The sequence below is a fragment of the Miniopterus schreibersii genome, assembly GCF_964146895.1.
Source record: "Miniopterus schreibersii genome assembly, chromosome: 1".
Classification (NCBI taxonomy): Eukaryota; Metazoa; Chordata; class Mammalia; order Chiroptera; family Miniopteridae; genus Miniopterus; species Miniopterus schreibersii.
The window spans coordinates 161,557,664-161,575,545 of record NC_138101.1 but is presented as its reverse complement, the minus strand read 5'-3'; the positions used below and the strand labels follow the sequence as shown (position 1 = coordinate 161,575,545).

Below are 17,882 nucleotides of genomic sequence, written 5' to 3'. Positions count from 1 at the left end.
GCCTAGCTCCTCCAGCCACAGGGCAGAAGTGGGTCGGGCTATAGTGGTCAAGGCGATGTGTTTGGGTTCAGGGAGGAAGTGACATTACTGAGCCCGGTTCTGTGCCAGGTCAGGCACTGCGCTGTGCTCCTTCCCACACATCACCTCACTCGGTGCTCGCAACAGCCCTATCCCGAAGCCATCACTGTGTCTTTTTTTCCATTGAGATGCAATTCGCGTACCACAAAACTCACCACTTAAAGTGTACAAATCAGTGGTGGTTAGTATATTCACAAGGTCGTGCAGCCATCACCACTATCTAATTCTAGAAATTTTCATCACTCCAAAAAGAAACCTTATATCCTTCAACCGTCACTCCTCATTCTTCCCTCTCCCCAGTCCTTGGCAACCATTAATCTGCTTTCTGTCTCTATGATTCGAGTATTCTGGACGTTTCACAGAAATGAGATCATGCAATATGTGGCCTTTTGTGACTGGCTTCTTTTACTTAGCATAATGTTTTCAAGGCTCACCCACGGTGTAGCACATATCAGTCCTTCATTCCTTTTGGTGGCTGAGTAATGTATTTATCCACTCATCGAGTTATGGGCATTTGGGTTGTTTCCACTTTTTGCCTATTATGAATAATGATGGTAAGAGCTGTGTATTTTAGTGGGTGAGAACACTGAGCGGCTGGGGGAGATGGGCATGGAGAAGCGCAGCCATTTGCCCAAGATCACAGTTAGTGAGGGACAGAGCCAGGATCCAGACTCAGGTCTTTTTGTGAGACCTTTTTCTCCATGATTTGCCCTAGCCCCTGGGTGGGTGATTCAGGAGCTGGGGGCTGTGGGAGGTGGGGCACACACACTGATGGCCCTGGTGCCCCCTCCTCTATGCAGGGACGCTGGCGTTGCCCCAGGAGACAACCGTGGAGCTGAGCTGTGGACCAGGGCCAGTGCAAGTGATTCTGGGCCCAGAGCAGGTGGCTGTGCTGGACTGTAGTCTGGGGACTGCCGCTGCCGGACCCCCCACCAGCGTCACATGGAGCAAAGATGGAGGTGCCCTGCAGGAACATGACCACCTACGCCTGCTACCCAATGGCTCCTTGTGGCTGTCCCAGCCGCCAGCACCCAATGGCAATGAAGAGGCGGCCCCTGCAGCCTCAGATGTCATCGAAGGCAGCTATTCCTGCCTGGCCCATGGCCCCCTCGGAGTAGTGGCCAGCCAGGCTGCAGTGGTCAAGCTCGCCAGTAAGTGCTCATATCTGGGGTCTGAGCTAAGACCCAGGAGGCCTGGGGTGTGGGAAGCGGGACCCTGATTAGTTACCTGCACAAAGGCCTAACTCTTCAGCCCAGACCCCCTTCCCTGCCTCTTGTCCTGCTCAGTGGGTCCCTCCCTGGTATTGTCTGCCTCACTGTTCGTTAGTCCCATTTCTCCACTCCTCTGTTCCTGCCCCTTTTCTGTCCCATGGAGTTCGAGAGTGTAAAATGCTCTCCTCTAGGAAGTCTTCCAGAGAGGCTTGTAAGAGTGTGGGGAGCTCTCTGGGTGCCTCCCCAGAAAGCTCCCCACCCCACAGTAGGTGGAGTGTGTAGAGTCAAGCCCTACTGTCCAGCCCACCCTTTGGGGGGGTGGCTCTTAGGAGGCACAGATCACCAAACACTAATTTTCAGGCCAGAAAAAATGTGTTATCTTATTGTAGTCTGACCATGATGCTGATGTTAAGCCTGGGGACTTTGGAATTCACAGCATCTGACCAGGATGTATCTTTGTTGGTCTGAATTTGCTCTGCTTGTGTTTCTATCACCCATGTTTCTCGTGTGTGTGTGTGTGTGTGTGTGTGTGTGTGTGTGTGTGTGTGTGTGTTTCACTGTCTGTGCCCCCTGTGGCCTCCTCTCTCTGTCCCTCTCCTGTCCCTGCCTGTGTGTCACTGTCTTATCCTCAGCACTCACAGGCTTCACTCTGCACCCGGAGTCTCAGACAGTGGAGGAGAACGGGACGGCTCGATTTGAGTGCCACATTGAAGGGCTGCCAGCACCCATCATTACTTGGGAGAAGGACCAGGTGACAGTGCCTGAGGAACCTCGGTGAGTGCCCTGTAGGGGAATGAAGAACGGGTCCCAGTGGGTAGGCCAGGGAACCCTCAAGGATTCTTAGAGTCAGGGCACCTCCATTTGCTGAAACTGACTTAGTAGCCAACCATTGCCTGACTCTCAGCTCATTTCTCGTCCCAAAGAGAAGTTGGGCAAGAAGTTTTTGTTCTCTGGGAAGAAAGCCATCCCCTACGTTCTGGAGCTTGGGTAGAGAGTAGTGATAGGGATCTTCAGAGCTTCTCTAGTCCAACCGCTTACTTTATTGAGGAACCCTAGGGCCATAGAGGAGCTGTGGTTTATCCAAGGCTGCACCGTGAATCACTGGCAGAATGTTTGTTGTTTGTTCAAGGACCCAAGGCTGCTGGAAAGGTATTCTCTTTGTAAGGTTCTCCTGGAGTTTCTACCTCTCTTCTTCTCTCAGTTCCATTCAGTAGGGTGCAGCATCTGATAAATGGCTTGTGGAGGTCCCTCCTGTTTCACACTCCTCTCTCCCCATGAAGTCAGTGGACAGAGGAGCCACACCAGGGAAGAGTTCCTAAGGTGGAAAAGAAACAGAGGCTAGACCCTCTTGCAGCCTTCTGGGTAGGAACTTCAGCATGACCAGAAAGCATAAGGCCCAGTCTCATCTGTGGTATCTGAATTGATCTCATAACTCGGTTGTCACCCCGTGGATTCTTACATCTTTGAACATGCGGCTCCATAAACCTTTCCCAGTCTTCTCACTACATCTCTCTAGCTATAGTTACCACCTTGCTCTTTCCTGGTGGAGGCAGGGTTCCTTAGGCTCAGAAACACTGGTTTTCAGATCTTCCTGCCTTGGGACTAATCTATCCTGAGTGTGCTGAGTTGTCCCAGCTCCTCGGACTTTTGCCCATATCTAGGCCGGGCTGTGGAAGTGTAGGAGAAACTTCTAGGTAGAAAAGCCACAGGACACATCTCTGTTACAGTGGGGAAGGAGGAAGGGCAAGAGGTCAAGGTATAAGCCACACCCTGTTGACTTTGATGAGCAGTTAGCCCCACTGGTCCTCAGCAAGTCCCTTCTCACTCAGCTTCATTGTCAACCATCTATAAAATTAAAAGGAAAAAAATGAAAGGGTTAGATCAGATCATGGTTTCCCAAAGTGTGTTCTTTGTAGAACCTTAGTACCTAAAGAGGCTTTTTGAAAAAACTACTCTGTAGGCAAGGTCATGAAACTGCCTATAAGTGTCCCTCTTGGAGTTTGACAAGGCACTGAGAAGTCCTGTATAGAAAACCTCTTAAACTTGTTCAACCCTAAGGCAATTTCCTGGTACTTATACTAATTTCTGATGATAGGGGATAATTTTTCTTCCATGGGAATCAGTCATCAATAAGAGTAATGTTTCCCAAAATCCAAGCACTTATAAACTGCCTTTATATAATTTTAGACTCATCTTCCCAGACCCCCTCTTGCAGCATTCCATGAATGAGCATCCTAGGGAGTGGACCATGGAAATACTGACATTTTAAGTTCTATGCCTTCCAAATGTGGGGCTTCCCGGTGCTATTTGGTGGGTGCTTCCTGGGAGTTGCTGGGCAAGAAACAAGTGAAAGCCTACTCCTGGCAGCCCCCCCAAGGGAATGGGAGAGAGCAGAAACCACTTAATGAGAGCTATGTTTTCTCACGTAATCGCTCCCATCATCTTTCAAGGTAGGTATTTCTTATTTTTCATGTTGCCCTCTTTTAGTTCATATTCCTAGAGAATGCATTTTCAAATTCATACAAATAAAAAAGAACAAAGGTTACTCATAATCCCATCACCCATAGAAAGCCACTGTTAGTTAAAAATTTTTTTTTATTCTCACGTGAGGATATATTTTTTCCATTGCTCTTCAGAGAGAGTGGAAAGGAGGGAGAGAGAGAGAAACATCGATGTGAGAGAGGCACATCGACTGGTTGCCTCCCAAATGCACCGCGACAGCGGGGGTGGGGGGGGAAGCAAACAGCAACCCAGGTACATGCTCTTGGCTGGGAATCAAACCCGAGACCCTTTGGTGTTCAGGCTGACTCTCGAACCACCTAGCCACACCATCCAGGGTCACTGTTAGTTTTGATGTCTATACTCTGGACTTTCCCCTATACGTTTATAAATATTCTTTTTTAAATTTTGGATTACATTGTACATACTGTACTGGGTTTTTTGTTCAGTCATCTTTTTTTTTTTCTTCCTCAAAACAAAAATGGGATTATATTTCAAATTTTACTTTTTTTTTCCACTTAACACATAATAAATATCCTTCCAGGTCTGTACATATGGCAATGGCAGATATTATTATCCAGATTGTTAAATGAGGGAACTGATGATCAGAGATAGAAATACCGTGGCCCAGCTCACACAGCCAGTGTTGGATGCCAGAGCGCTGGCGTGGATGACATGCCAGCCTCTCGTGATTTGGTGGGAGGTGGGGGATGGGGCAGTTGCAATGTCTGAGGAAGTTCCTGCTGCAGGTGGGCTTAGAGAACGGGTGGTCCATCTGCGGCTCAAAACAGAGAAGTTTCTTCCCCAAAGTTTCTCAGCAAACAGTGGTATTGAGACCTCGCCTCCCGACATCTAGTTCAGGCATCATTCCATGAGGCCACGGGCCTCTCCCAGTAGCCTGGAGCTGCCAGTTCCTGAGCTCTGGGAGTGTTTGCCCCCAAGTCCTCTGAAAAGTGATCCTCATCTATAAATAAGCTGGACTTACATGTCCCAGCACATTGTGTGGGGGGAATAAAGAAATGTCTAAAACAGCAACTTGATTATGCCCAAGGTATGTATTTTTACAATACATGCCCAGATATAGTACATGTACAAATATGCTATTCATAAACTCAGCCCAGTGGTTTGAAGGAGACCATATGCCTTGGTGTAGGGTGCGCACATGTGCAGTTAATAAACACACTCTGTCAGGGTATATGTGCATAGTTTTGAAACTGATGGTAAAGACTAGACCCTAAGGCAATACCCTGGTACTTATGCTAATTTCTAATGATAGGGGATAATTTTTCTTCTATGGGAACCAGTCATCAATGAGAGCAATGTTTCCCAAAGTCCAGGCATTCATAAACGCCCTTTATAATTTTGGCCATCCCTAAACCATTTATACAATCACTTACTTAATGCATTTCTTTAAATCAACTCTCTCTTTTGTAACTTAACACATACTTAAGAGAAACATTATCTCACTGCAGTAAAATGGAAAACCAGCAACAGTTACCATAAATAGAAGGTGGCCATAAAAATAAATACCTAACCACTGAAATAAAAAAATGTGTGTCTGGATCCATTTGAAATCATTGTGTTATCTCCACTCACTCACACTTTAAAAACGTGGCACTAATGGACTTAAATACTGAGGGATCCCTAGTCCAGTCTTCTGCCCTGCCCATTTCCCAGTGTCCATCGAGTGTCAACATGGTGTGACCCTCGGCTAGTGTCCTTTGCCCCAGGGGATCTCTGTAGGGCTTAGGGGTGGGGCTCTTTGGTCTCAGGAAACTCAGAGCAGCTGTGTCATTTCTTCTGTGTTCTTGAATCCCTGGGTCCAACTGGCTTTTTGGGGGAGTGGAGCAGCAGACTCAGTCTCAGGCTTAAAGAAACAAGAATTCCTCCCTTTTGGATAGAGGTTTCTTTTCATTCCATAAGTAGCTATTTTGTTTTATTTGAAACTTGAATTAATTTTTAAATGATAAAATATACTAACTTAAAGGGGGAGAAATCGCCTATCACCTGAACACAGACAGCTATTATCGTTTTGAGTGTTCCTTCCAGTCTTTTCAAATATGTGTACAGTTTACACCGTTGTAAAGATGTGTTTAGAGTTTGTAATTCATAGCTAGTGTTTAGGTCCATTATGCAATGTGAGCTCATAAGATGTTAAAAGGGTTAGAGTTGTGAAGTAGGAAGGACAGAAATTCTTTAACCCATTTTTCAGAAGAGAAGCTAAGGCACAGACATGGGATGTCACTTGCTAAAATCACATATGTTGGAACCAGTTCTCTCCACTCTGCCACAGAGCCTGGAGTTAGAAAACAAATGTACAAGAGCACATGCTTTTTTCCATTTAAATTCTTTAAAGTTTTATATTTCCAAACTAATAAATATTCACTGCAAAAAAAATTTTAAAACACAACAAATAGCCCGGCTGGTGTGGCTCAGCAGTTGAGCATCAACCTATAATCCAGGAGATCACTGTTCGATTCCAGGTCAGGGCACATGCCCGGGTTGCGGGTTCGATCCCCAGTGCGGGGTGTGCAGGAGGCACCTCAATGACTCCCTCATCATTGATGTTTCTGCCTCTCTCTCTCTCCCTCTCCCTTCCTCTCTCTGAAATCAATAAAAATATATTAAAAACAACAACAACAACAGCAAACAAGTCCCCAGTAACCTTACTTCCAGAGAAAACCTATATGGGTGATGGGAGTTTTACCACCCTGGATTTTTTTGTGTATATCCTAACATATCATTTGTTTATATTCCAAAAATAGAGTTGCTTCATAAACACTGTTTTGTGACTGTCTTCCCCACTAACCAATAGATCTTGGACATCTTTCCAAGGACAGAGCTTCTAAAACCACATTTTAACAAAACAGAAATGATTTTTGGTTCTATTTTGCTCTGTTGGCTGTAGCAACAGCACATCTGAGGAAAGGTGTTCATTCATTCATTCAACACACATAATTAAGGAAATGTTACTTGTCGAAAGAGATATTAGCTCTTGGGTCCCTGGAGCACAATTTCCCTGGAAAGACCAGGGAACTTTGGGGCTAAGAAATGTAGCTTCTCCTGGCAGGAACCCTGCAGGCAGAGTCAGCTAGCTAGACTGAGGGAGCACGAACGGCCTTGGAGGCAGAGTATGTTAAGTGGAAGAGACCTGGATGGGGATGGGGGCTTTGTTTCCCAGATGAGTCCTGCTTGTCCTTCCCCACTTGGCTTTTCCCATGAAATTTCCTGTGGCTGCAGGCTAGGTCCTGGCCCAGGATTTTTTAATTTTTTAAAATATATCTCTTGATTTCAGAGAGGGAGAGAGAGATAGAAACATCAAGGATGAGAGAGAGTCATTGATCAGCTGCCTCCTGCACGCCCCTGACTGGGGATCAAGCCCACAACCCGGGCATGTGCCCGGACGGAATTGAACCATGATCTCCTGGATCCTAGGTCGATGCTCAACGGCTGAGCCACGCCCGGCCGGGCCTGGCCCAGGATTTTACCTCCAACTACTCTTTCCCTTCTTGTCCCTTCTCCCCCATTGGCCTACCACAGATGTGGGCAGCTGTCGTAGCTAAAGGAAGATGCTGGGGCAGAGTTGGGTTTGCCTTTGGAGTGAGGAAAGGAGTGATGCAGGTTTCTGTTTTTTCTCTAAGTCTTTGGGCCACAGTAGGTTTCCAGGCCCATGGCCAGAATTCTCTCCCAACACCCTCAAGCTGGTTCTCATCTCCTGTGTTTAGATTTTCTTATACCCCATTTCCCCACAAGCTAAGGGAACTTCTTTACCAAGTGCACAGCTGCCCTGTTTCCTCTCTGACCTTGGCCCAGCCTATATCCAGGCACCAGCACTGTTTGTTCTCTGAGATATTAGAACTCTCAGCCCTGAGCCCCCTGTAGGGATCACAGTTGGAGGATGCAGGAGGACCCACTCATTCCCTACTTGGGCTAGAGCCCACCACCCTGGCCCCCATGGACACTTCTCTGCCCTGGATTGCTTTGTCTCTCAAGCAAGGTCTCTGGGCCTTCCTAGCGGAGGCCACGTTCCAACCCTCTAACCAAGAGGGCAGAGAACACCACCCTCATCCATCCTGCTCGTCCTCAGTAATGTCCATGTTGATTGGGGCTTGCTGGGCACTGTGTTCCCTCCATTGGCATTCTCAGTCATGTAAGGGCTGCCAAGACAGGCAGGTGGGAAGAACATGGGATTTGGGACTAGAAGACCTGGATTCAAGTTTTAACTGCTCCAGCTGTGAGACCCTGGGAAAATACCCTGCTCTCTCTAAGCCTTAGTTCTGTCACCAATAAAGTGAAGGTTGTGATCCCCTCTATTTCTTCGACTTGTTCTGCGGGTCAGATGAGATTGTGTGAATAAGAGGGACTTTGCCAGGGGAGGAAGGAGGTATAGAAGGCTATATAATAAAAGTGAGCCCTCCCCCACTTTCAGCTCCCAGGATCCCAGGGCCCCTCCTCAGAGACAGCCACCATCATAGGGACATTCGGTGCCTGCATACACGTGTACAGATCCCCCCCCACACTGTTGTGCACAGTACACATTTTGGAGATCTTCCTATATGAGCACACAGGGAGCTGCCTCCTTTGAGCAGCTGCCTAGCATTCCATTGCATGAATGTAGCCACACCGATTTAGCCAGTCCCCACCCTGCAGATGGGCACTGGATTGTTTTCCAGTCTTTTGCTATTAAAGACCATGCTGGAATTAATATTATTAAACATACATTTTTGCGTACATGTATGAGAACATCTGTGGGATAGAGTCCTCAGGGTGGCGCTGCTGGGTCAAAAGGCACCTGCAGGTTTGAGTTTAAGATATCACCAGCTTGCCCCTGAAAGAGGGTATATTGCTTGGCATGGCCACTAACAAGACAAGAGTGCCTTCCCCCTATTCCTTCATGTAGGTAGGATGTTATTAAATCTTTTGACCTTTGCCCATCTGATAGGTGAAAATGGTTTCTTATAGTTCTAATTTGCATTTTTAAAATTATGAGTGAGGCTTGAAAGTGAGACGCTAGGTGTTTCAGGTCGGATTGGAGAGACACAGTTTGCGCATGCCACCCTCCCTGCCGAGCTCCTGCCCACCTCACAGGTGCCCTCTTCCCCTTCCCAAGGCTCATCACTCTTCCCAACGGGGTTCTCCAGATCCTGGATGTTCAGGAAAGTGACGAAGCCTCCTACCGCTGCGTGGCCACCAACTCAGCCCACCAGCGCTTCAGCCAGGAGGCCGTACTCAGGGTGGCCCACAGAGGTAAGGGGGCTGGCTGTTGGGGGAAACCAGGGTATTTCTGGAGTCAGCCACCTCAGAGCTTGGAGGGGCCTCAAGAGATCCAAGCCCTGCCTTCAAAGAGGTGATGGGATATCACTCCCATCAGACAGATGAGGTGATGAAGCTCAGAGCAGGCAGTGCGACCCAGCAAGTCAGGAAGAGACTTGGGGCTGGATTCCCAATATAGTGCTCCCTTCCCATGGAGGCCCTGTGTTCCCTGGGATTGGTTGGAGCATCTAGGGCTGGAGACAGGGGTGGGGAGGTAAGGCATCTGAGAGAGGGTGTCAGTGCCCTGAAGCCCTGGTCCCTGCCCTTCTGTGTGCCCTGGGGGCTCTGGGCACTGGGGTGTTTGCCCCTGGATACTTGCCATGCCCTACAAATCCACCTCCCTGCAGTCTGGTGTTTCTGCATTCTCCATTTATCTGAAAAGCTCCTGTCCCAGGGTGATACAGTAAAAGGTAACAGGCTTTGGAGTCAGAAAGACCTGATTTGAATCCTGGCTTCTTTACTCACCATCTGTGTGACCCTGGGCTGGTTATCAAATGTCCAGCCCTGGAAGGTTTTGAGAATAGCTGAGATAAGAGTGGAAAGTGCCTGGTACCTAGCAGGTGCTCCTCGGATCTTACTTCAGGCCTCCCCCAAGGGTGTCTTACTTGCCTCCCTTTGCCATGAGCATCTCCCCCCACCCTACCCCTCTTCACATCTCCAAGCCCCCTAATTATCCCCCCCTCCCTGTCCCAATTCTACCCTATTTCCTGAGGGCTTAGCTAGTGAGCGGCTCTGAGTCTGGTTTGCTGTCCCTTCAGTGCCTGGAGTCTCTGTCTCCATCTGCTGGAAAAACCAGGTATTCACCACGCTGACCCAGGGGACAAACAAAATCACACTGAGAACTTGGCAGGAATCAGTGCTCAGGGAGCTGTCAAGCTGGCAGAAACTTGAGCCCACCTCCTGCCTTTTGCACATGGAAACCGGAGACCCTTTGGAGAAGGGACTTGTCTACGGCCACACAGCAGGATAATGATGATAATAAGTGTCGGAACTAGAAACTGGCTGTTGACTCCAAGTCTACTCAACCCTGACAGTCCTCTGCCTGGAGGGCGGGTTCGATTTGGCAGGGAAGATTGGGGGGGGGGAGGGGGTTGGTGTTGGAGACCAGGTTATCCCTCTCCTGGCTCCAAGAGAAAGAGCTCCGAGCCCGAGGCCCAGCTCTGTGGAACCCTGGCTGCTTTTGCCATCTGCCAGATGGAACCCTGGCTGCTTCCAGCCCCACCTTCCTCACCAGGGGCATCAGGGGAGGAACACAGGTGAAGACGCCTAATGGTAAAACTGCCTGCTGGTCTGCCCTCTCTTCAGGGTCCCTGGCATCTACCAGGGGGCAGGACGTGGTCATTGTGGCAGCTCCGGAGAACACCACAGTGGTGTCTGGACAGAGTGTGGTGATGGAATGTGTGGCCTCTGCTGACCCTACCCCTTTCGTGTCCTGGGTCCGACAGGGTAAGTGGACGGAGGGAACTGGAAGGGCATGGGAAAGGAGGGGTGTGGCATCTCATGTGTCCCTAAGTCATGGAGCTATAAGGGTGACCTCTTCATCGTCACCAACCTTTGGTATGGCAGGAGTTCATCTCCCAGGGCTGGGCATGGGTGGGGGACCTGAGCAGACTTAATCACCAACCTGTGTAGCATGTTCCTTTTACAGGCACTTGAATTTGCCCCTCACAAAATCGTTATTGAGACCTTGCTTAATGTGGGCACTGGGCTGGCTTCTCCCCCTTACTTATTTCATTCTTCACAACAGTGTTGCAAGTGAGTGTGTGAGAGCTGGAAAGGTGCCATGCGGCCAGTGAGTCGGGTGGAACCAGCCCCCACTGCTGCTCCGTTGCATTACAGAGCTGCCTCTTGGTCCACCCACTGTGTGCTGCCTTTGTGTGCCTGGCTTCACGCTGGGCACAGTGGATAAAATACCCAGATGAGAGACACAGACCCTCTGCACTCATAGTCTGGGTGAGGGAGATAAGACACACAGCCATGAAGAGAGTCTTAACAGTGTGACACTATCAGGCAGCAAGTGATAAGTGGCGAGTGGGACAGCGTCACAGGAGATGCTATCAAGGTAATGAGAGCGCTGGGCCTGCCGTCGCCTGGCGGTCTACTGAGCACACACGCCGGCTCCCTGCCTCAGCCTCCAGAGCCCTTGGAGGAGGGGAGGGGCCAGGACTATTGTTCCCAGTCGGCTGATGAGAAAGCTGAGGCTGAGAGGCAGGTGGAAAGCCAGGACCCAAACTCGAGCTAGTCTTCTTTCTACTACACCACTCCCTACAGTCCTGTATGGAAGAAAAGGCAGGATTGTTTTTGTTTCCCTTGTCGATAAGAAGTGATTTGTCCCAAGCGGATGGCAGAAGTCTTAAAACCTGGTCCTCTTTACCCTTCTTCCCTGGCTCAGTCTGTTACCCTACACTACCTCCTTTTTATAAGTTTGTATCTCACATTCAAGAGTACATAATGAATACACAGAGGTTAAAGAAAAGTAATAAGCCTGGCCGGGCGTGGCTCAGCGGTTGAGCGTTGACCTAGGATCCAGGAGATGGGGGTTTGATTCCTGATCAGGGCACATGCCTGGGTTGCGGGTTCCGTCCCCAGTCGGGGGCGTGCAGGAGGCAGCCGATCAGTGACGACTCTCTCATCATTGATGTTTCTATCTCTCTCTCCCTTCTCCCTTCCTCTCTCTGAAATCAATAAAGGATATATTTTTTAAAAAGAGAAAAAAGAAAGAAAAATAATAAACCAAGCAACTGTGTACCTCCTCCCACTGATCTGATGAGATAGAACAGTTCTGGAATCTTTGCACCTCCCTTACCTGCATGGCCTCATTGAATTTGTGGCACTTGCCTAGTTAGGGGGATCCCAGGGCCAGCAGGGACCTCTTACTATTATCGGGACAAGCTTGTGATGTTGCCCAGAAGTTCTAATGTCAGTGTTTCTCAAATACTGACCATGCACCAGAATGACCCAGGGAGCTTGTTAAAACTACAGACTCCTTCCCTTCATACCTGGAGAGTTGTAGTCTTGCAACTGAAAGTGTGGTCTTTGGATCTACCACCTGGGCCTAGTTAGAAATGCTGAATCTGGGTCCTGCCGTGGCCTCTGCATTTGGGGGCCCCGGCAATTCCGTGATTCATGTGCACAATATGGATTTGAGAATTGCTGTTCCAGAGGATCCTGACACCTGTAGTTGTGGGGACTCACTTGGGCAAGCTCTGCTAATAACATTCCTGGACAGAGACTAGGAAGAGAAAGACACCAAAAGGACTTCATTCCTGATCCCGGGCACAGTTCCTTTTCCAGGAACTTACTCCACTAAGCTAGGGAAGGGCCTTTTATTTTATTTTCTTCTGATTGCAAAAGTTATATGTGTTCATTGTAGAAAACTGGGGAAAAGCAGAAACAGAAAACATTTCACCATTCAGAGACAGAAATTGTTAACATATGTGTATATTTTCTTCCAGATTTTTTTCTATGCACATATACATTTTTCCCCAAAATTGAAAGCATGTTGAATTTACAGTTTCAAGTTCTATTTTCATTCAATAGTATCTCATAAGCATTTCCCCATCTTTAAAACTTTTTCAAAAAATAATTATGATTATATGATGTTCCATTATTTGAAGATAGCTGTAATGTAATTTTCCAGTTCCTACTGTTGAATTTTTAAGTCCTTTTCAGTTGTCCACTGTTACAGTTAACACGACAGTGATCAGCCCTGTTCACATCTCCCCAGGACAGGTGCCCATAAGTGGAATCCCTGGCTTCAGGGTTCAGGTGGAGCCCCTGTATAGTCCTATCAGCATTTACCCTTTTTCCAGCATTGCAACTTACTGTTTTTAAACACTTTCCCAATATGATAGGTGAAAATGAACATTGTATTTTGATGTGCATTTCTTTATGTGAAACTGAACACCTTTTTTATGTGTTTCTTGGCCATTTGCGTTTTCCCCCTGAATTTTCTGTTCATGTCCATAAGGCAAGGACTTTTAAAATGGTTTTCATTGCACATCAAGGTGAAAGTCTCTGCACATATTTAAATCTTTGGTTTGGGTCAGACCTTTCCAGCCATATTTCATCATAGGTACCGCCCTACGACCATACAGGAGTGTGTCCTTCTTGGGAGAAATCAATTTTCACAGCAATGGTAATAGACAACTGACTAGCGCTCCTGTTACGTGCCTGCATTGTGCCAGGGGTTCTCACAAATCCTATTCCTTCCACGCCCACGGCAGTCCTTCCAGCTAGGCACTATCTCATTTTACAGAGGGAGACACTTAAGATTCAGAGACGGTCACTAGGCTAGAAAGTGGAAAAGCTGAGATTCCAACCGGGTCCCGCGCCCGGGTGTAGAGGGACCCCCGAGGCCCGGGGAGCTGATGGAGGCGCAGTCCTCATCTCCCCCCTCCAGCGTTCTCCCTTCTCCTCCCGCAGACGGGAAGCCCATCTCCACCGATGTCATCGTCCTGGGCCGCACCAACCTCCTGATCGCCAGCGCGCAGCCCCGGCACTCTGGCACCTACGTCTGCCGCGCTAACAAGCCCCGCACGCGCGACTTTGCCACCGCAGCTGCTGAGCTTCGCGTGCTGGGTGAGGCGGGGTGAAGGCTGGGGCGTAGGTGTGCGGGAGGCCGGATTGGGGCGGGTTAGCTGGGGCCGAGGGAGGACTAGGGAGGCGGGGAGCGTGCGGCTGAAAGGCACCCCGGAGCGTGCCAAGGGGGCGGGGCCGGGAGGGGTGGCTGCGGAGCTGGTGGGCAGGAGATCTTTGTAAGGGGGCGGTGCTTGGAGAGGACACACTGGGTAATTGGAGGAGGGGAAGGGGTGTGAGAGCCGGGAGGGCAGAGTGGGAAGAGTTCAGTTGGGGAAAGAAGGTGGGGGGTGATTAGGGCGATTGGGGGGTGGGGAGGGGTGGTCGGGGTGGGACTTGGGTAACGGGGGGGGGAGGGGTAGGACCGAGGTTACTGGGGGAGCGGGTGGACCCGAGTTGCTCAGGACAGAGGTAACTGTCGAGGGGTAAATCTGGTAGGTGTGGGAGACGCTGGTAGGGGAGGAGCTGATGAACGCGGACGCGGGGCTAGACCCAGGAGGGGGGCTTCGGGGGCCTGGTCAGCGCGGGACTGGGGGGAGTGGGGAAAGAAAGAGGTAGCGCTGCGCTGCACTGGAGTTTTTTGGGGGAAGGGGTGAGTCAGGGAGAGGTTAGAGAGATTGGAGGGGGTGTGGGAGCTGGCTGGGGCCCCGGGGGAGGGGCAGAGCGCCGAGAGGCCGGAGCGCGCGGTCAGCGTCCTGCCCCTCGCCCCCAGCGGCCCCCGCCATCTCACAGGCGCCGGAAGCGCTGTCTCGGACCCGGGCCAGCACCGCGCGCTTCGTGTGTCGCGCCTCCGGGGAGCCCAGGCCGGCGCTGCGCTGGCTGCACGACGGGGCGCCGCTGCGGCCCAACGGGCGCGTCAAGGTGCAGGGCGGCGGCGGCAGCCTGGTCATCACGCAGATCGGCCTGCAGGACGCCGGCTACTACCAGTGCGTGGCCGAGAACGGCGCGGGCACGGCGTGCGCCGCCGCGCCGCTGGCCGTCGTTGTGCGCGAGGGGCTGCCCAGCGCGCCCACGCGGGTCACGGCCACGCCGCTGAGCAGCTCCGCCGTGCTGGTGGCCTGGGAGCGGCCCGAGCTGCACAGCGAGCAGATCATTGGCTTCTCCCTCCACTACCAGAAGGCTCGGGGTACGCCTGCGGGGTGCGGGGGGAGGGGTGGGGGAGTCGGGGGAGACTCCGCGGCAAAGGCCCAAGCGCCCCAAGCGGGACTCGGCGAGGGCGGGGACAAGTTGGATGACTGAAGAGTTTCCTGTCCGCTACCTTTGGGGCTGAGATGGGATGGGGTGGGAGCCCACAGGTGACACCCGCGTGCATGTGGGTGAGGCCTGCAGCTGAGGGGTCAGTGTGTGTGGCACGTTCCTGCTCAGCCACAGTTTGTGAGAGAGGAGGGAGAGGATGCTTCTCCTCCCAGGGAAAACGCCTTGGCATTCCTGGAGCCAGCTCTTAAATGCATCAGGGGTCACTTCAGTGGACGCTGGAAAGAGCTTCCTAACCAGTGGAGGAAGGAGGAATTAATACAGTGGAACTAGAAGCCAGGGGAGTTTATAATCTCCAGTGAAGATGATCTGGGATGATTTAGCTATAAATAGACTATTCCAGAGACAGGGACCATGTGAAGGACCCCTAGATAGCCTCCAGCTAGTGGGCCCCTGGCGGTGCTCCTGTGACAGTCCCTTTGTCCCCTGTGTTGCCGCCCCAGGCATGGACAATGTGGAATACCAGTTTGCAGTGAACAATGACACGACAGAGCTACAGGTTCGGGACCTGGAACCCAACACGGATTATGAATTCTACGTAGTGGCCTATTCTCAGCTGGGGGCCAGCCGCACCTCCACCCCAGCGCTGGTCCACACACTGGACGATGGTAGGGCCTCTGTACCTGCAATGGGCACCTTGGGGTCCAGAGAATTCCCTGGGGATGGTAGTTTGGCTTCTCTTTACTAGTGAATGCCAAGACACTTTTATCTGCCTTGTGCCATCTCTTATGCCCTAAAAGGGGTAGGCAAAGGTTCTTTTTCCCAATTTACAGTTGGGGAAACTGAGGCCCAGAAAATGAGAGTGACTTGCCCAGAGTCAGTGGGACAACTGGGACTTGAGATCTCAGCTTGTGAATCCCTATGTCATGTGGCCCTTGACTCCCACATACCATCCAGTCAGGCAGGGACCAGTGACTTTAACCCACTGGATATGGAAGATTGTGCCCTAAACCTTTTTCAGGGTGGGAAGGATGTCCCCTCCTCTCCAGCTTGGGGCTCCCCTGAGAGGCTCCCTTTCCTCCCTCAGATCCTGGTCCTACTTCTGACTTGCTGTGTGACCTGGGCAAGTCTCTGACCGCTCCTGGGCCTCACCTTACACGTCGGTGGAGCAGAGCTCATGCTGATGTTCTTCTGTCTCAGTCCCCAGTGCAGCGCCCCAGCTCTCCCTGTCCAGCCCCAACCCCTCGGACATCAGGGTGGCGTGGCTGCCCCTGCCTCCCAGCCTGAGCAATGGGCAGGTGGTGAAGTACAAGATAGAGTACAGTTTGGGAAAGGAAGGTGAGTGGAGGCAGGGTGCGGGCTCCACCTGGGGGGAATTGTGTCTGTGAAGAGTTGGTCAGAGCCTCTGAGGACCTGAGTTGAGTGGTGGGATCCTGAGTTGAGTGGTAGGCAGCCCGGGGGATTAGGGAAAGGTGAACCTGGAAAAGAGGAGTGTGGGCTAGGGTAGAGGTGGCAGGAGTGAAAAGAGGGCTCGCTCCAGGCAGGGGGAGGCCTGGGTTCTGGCCTCAACTCCTTTACAGTGTGTCATCCTACTGAATCTGCCTCAGTTTCCTTATCTGTGAAATGAAGCAGGTGGCCTATGTGATCCCTGGGGCCCCTTCCAGCTCAAAGAGCAGATGAGGGGTAGGGAGGTATGTGTGGGGGGGGTGCTTGTGGGGTGGGGGAATGGAGCATTGGGGAGGGTGTGTTAGGGCAGATGTCAGTGATCTAGGGCAGGGGTTTGAAAGGGATTAAGAGGAGAAGGCACGTGGCTGGAGGGCCAGAGTGAGGATGAAGAGGGAGGGAAAGGTGAGGCTCTGGAAGGCAGGTGGTGTCTGATGGACCTCATAGCCAACCCGGGTGCTTTTGCCCTGGTGTGTATGTTGGGGCCGGGGGTGGGGGGGTGGGGAGTGTCATTGACTGCTTATGGGGAAGTGGGGACCACGTGCCATGATTCTCCCCACTCAGAGCTGAGGCTGATGGCTGTGTCAGCTAGGGTGGGAGGCCCAGGAGTCAGCCCTGGAGCTGTGAAGTCCATCTAGGCACTGGGGGTGGGAGGGGCAGTGCTGAGAGCACCTCTGGCTCTGATGGGCACTGAGGTGGAAGAGTGTGTGCAGGGGAGCTTAGGGTCATTGTCTTCAGGTGGCCTCCCAGCAGTCAGTTTTTTCTGTCCCAGCAGATGTGATTTTCTCCACCGAAGTGCCAGGGAATGAGACACAGCTTACGCTGAACTCACTTCTGCCCAACAAGGTGTATCGAGTACGGATTTCAGCCGGCACGGGGGCTGGCTATGGGGCGCCCTCCCAGTGGATGCAGCACAGGACACCCAGTATGCACAACCAGAGCCACGGTACGGGCTCAGAGGGGACAGGACCAGGAGGTGTGCGTGACTGTGTGGATGTATGTGTGACCTTGGAACCCAGACCCAATCACCCCCTCCATCAGAGACCTGCCATGGCTCCCTCTGTTTGACAGGTCAGGGAGGATGGGTGTAGAGGTGACTGGCCTTTGTAGACACATCTGGGCTCAAGTGCCCCTTCTGCTGTGTGACTCCTACAAACCATTCACAGCTCTAAGGCTTCATTTACTTGTAAGCTGAGTTGTGAGGATTGATAATGAATGTATTGCAAACAAAGTGTTTAGTAACACAATAGCTGTTAAATAGCAGCTGCTTTCATGATTATGATTGTTGTTGTTTTGTTGAAAGCCCAATAGTAGAGTGATTAAATGCAGACAAAACCTGGTGCATATACTGTCTGTGTGACCTTGGGCAAGTTACTTAGCTTCTCTGAGCCTCAGTTTCTTACTTGTAAAACGGGGATAACGGTATTTTCCTTACTTTATAGGGTTGTGAGAATGAAGTTAAAATATATGCAAAAAGTGCTTAGAACAGTGTCTAACACATAGTAAGTCCCCCACATTTAGGCTCCAAGTAGGGTCCAGTGGCTCCACCCCTCCTTTCTGGCTTCA

The 17,882-nt window shown here is 51.0% G+C and overlaps 1 protein-coding gene across 3 annotated transcripts in view; it reads left to right on the top strand.

Annotated features, from left to right (window-relative positions):
* Window positions 1-17,882, top strand: part of IGDCC4 (immunoglobulin superfamily DCC subclass member 4) — a 38,317-nt gene that overhangs the window by 8,549 nt on the left and 11,886 nt on the right. For all 3 annotated transcript variants that reach the window (XM_081158586.1, XM_081158585.1, XM_081158584.1), the window contains exons 2-10: window positions 879-1,229; window positions 1,922-2,063; window positions 8,899-9,035; window positions 10,407-10,547; window positions 13,527-13,682; window positions 14,392-14,805; window positions 15,377-15,541; window positions 16,074-16,211; window positions 17,092-17,262. In XM_081158586.1, the coding sequence (XP_081014712.1) occupies window positions 879-1,229; window positions 1,922-2,063; window positions 8,899-9,035; window positions 10,407-10,547; window positions 13,527-13,682; window positions 14,392-14,805; window positions 15,377-15,541; window positions 16,074-16,211; window positions 17,092-17,262 (1,815 nt within the window). The remainder of the gene's footprint in view (window positions 1-878; window positions 1,230-1,921; window positions 2,064-8,898; window positions 9,036-10,406; window positions 10,548-13,526; window positions 13,683-14,391; window positions 14,806-15,376; window positions 15,542-16,073; window positions 16,212-17,091; window positions 17,263-17,882) is intronic.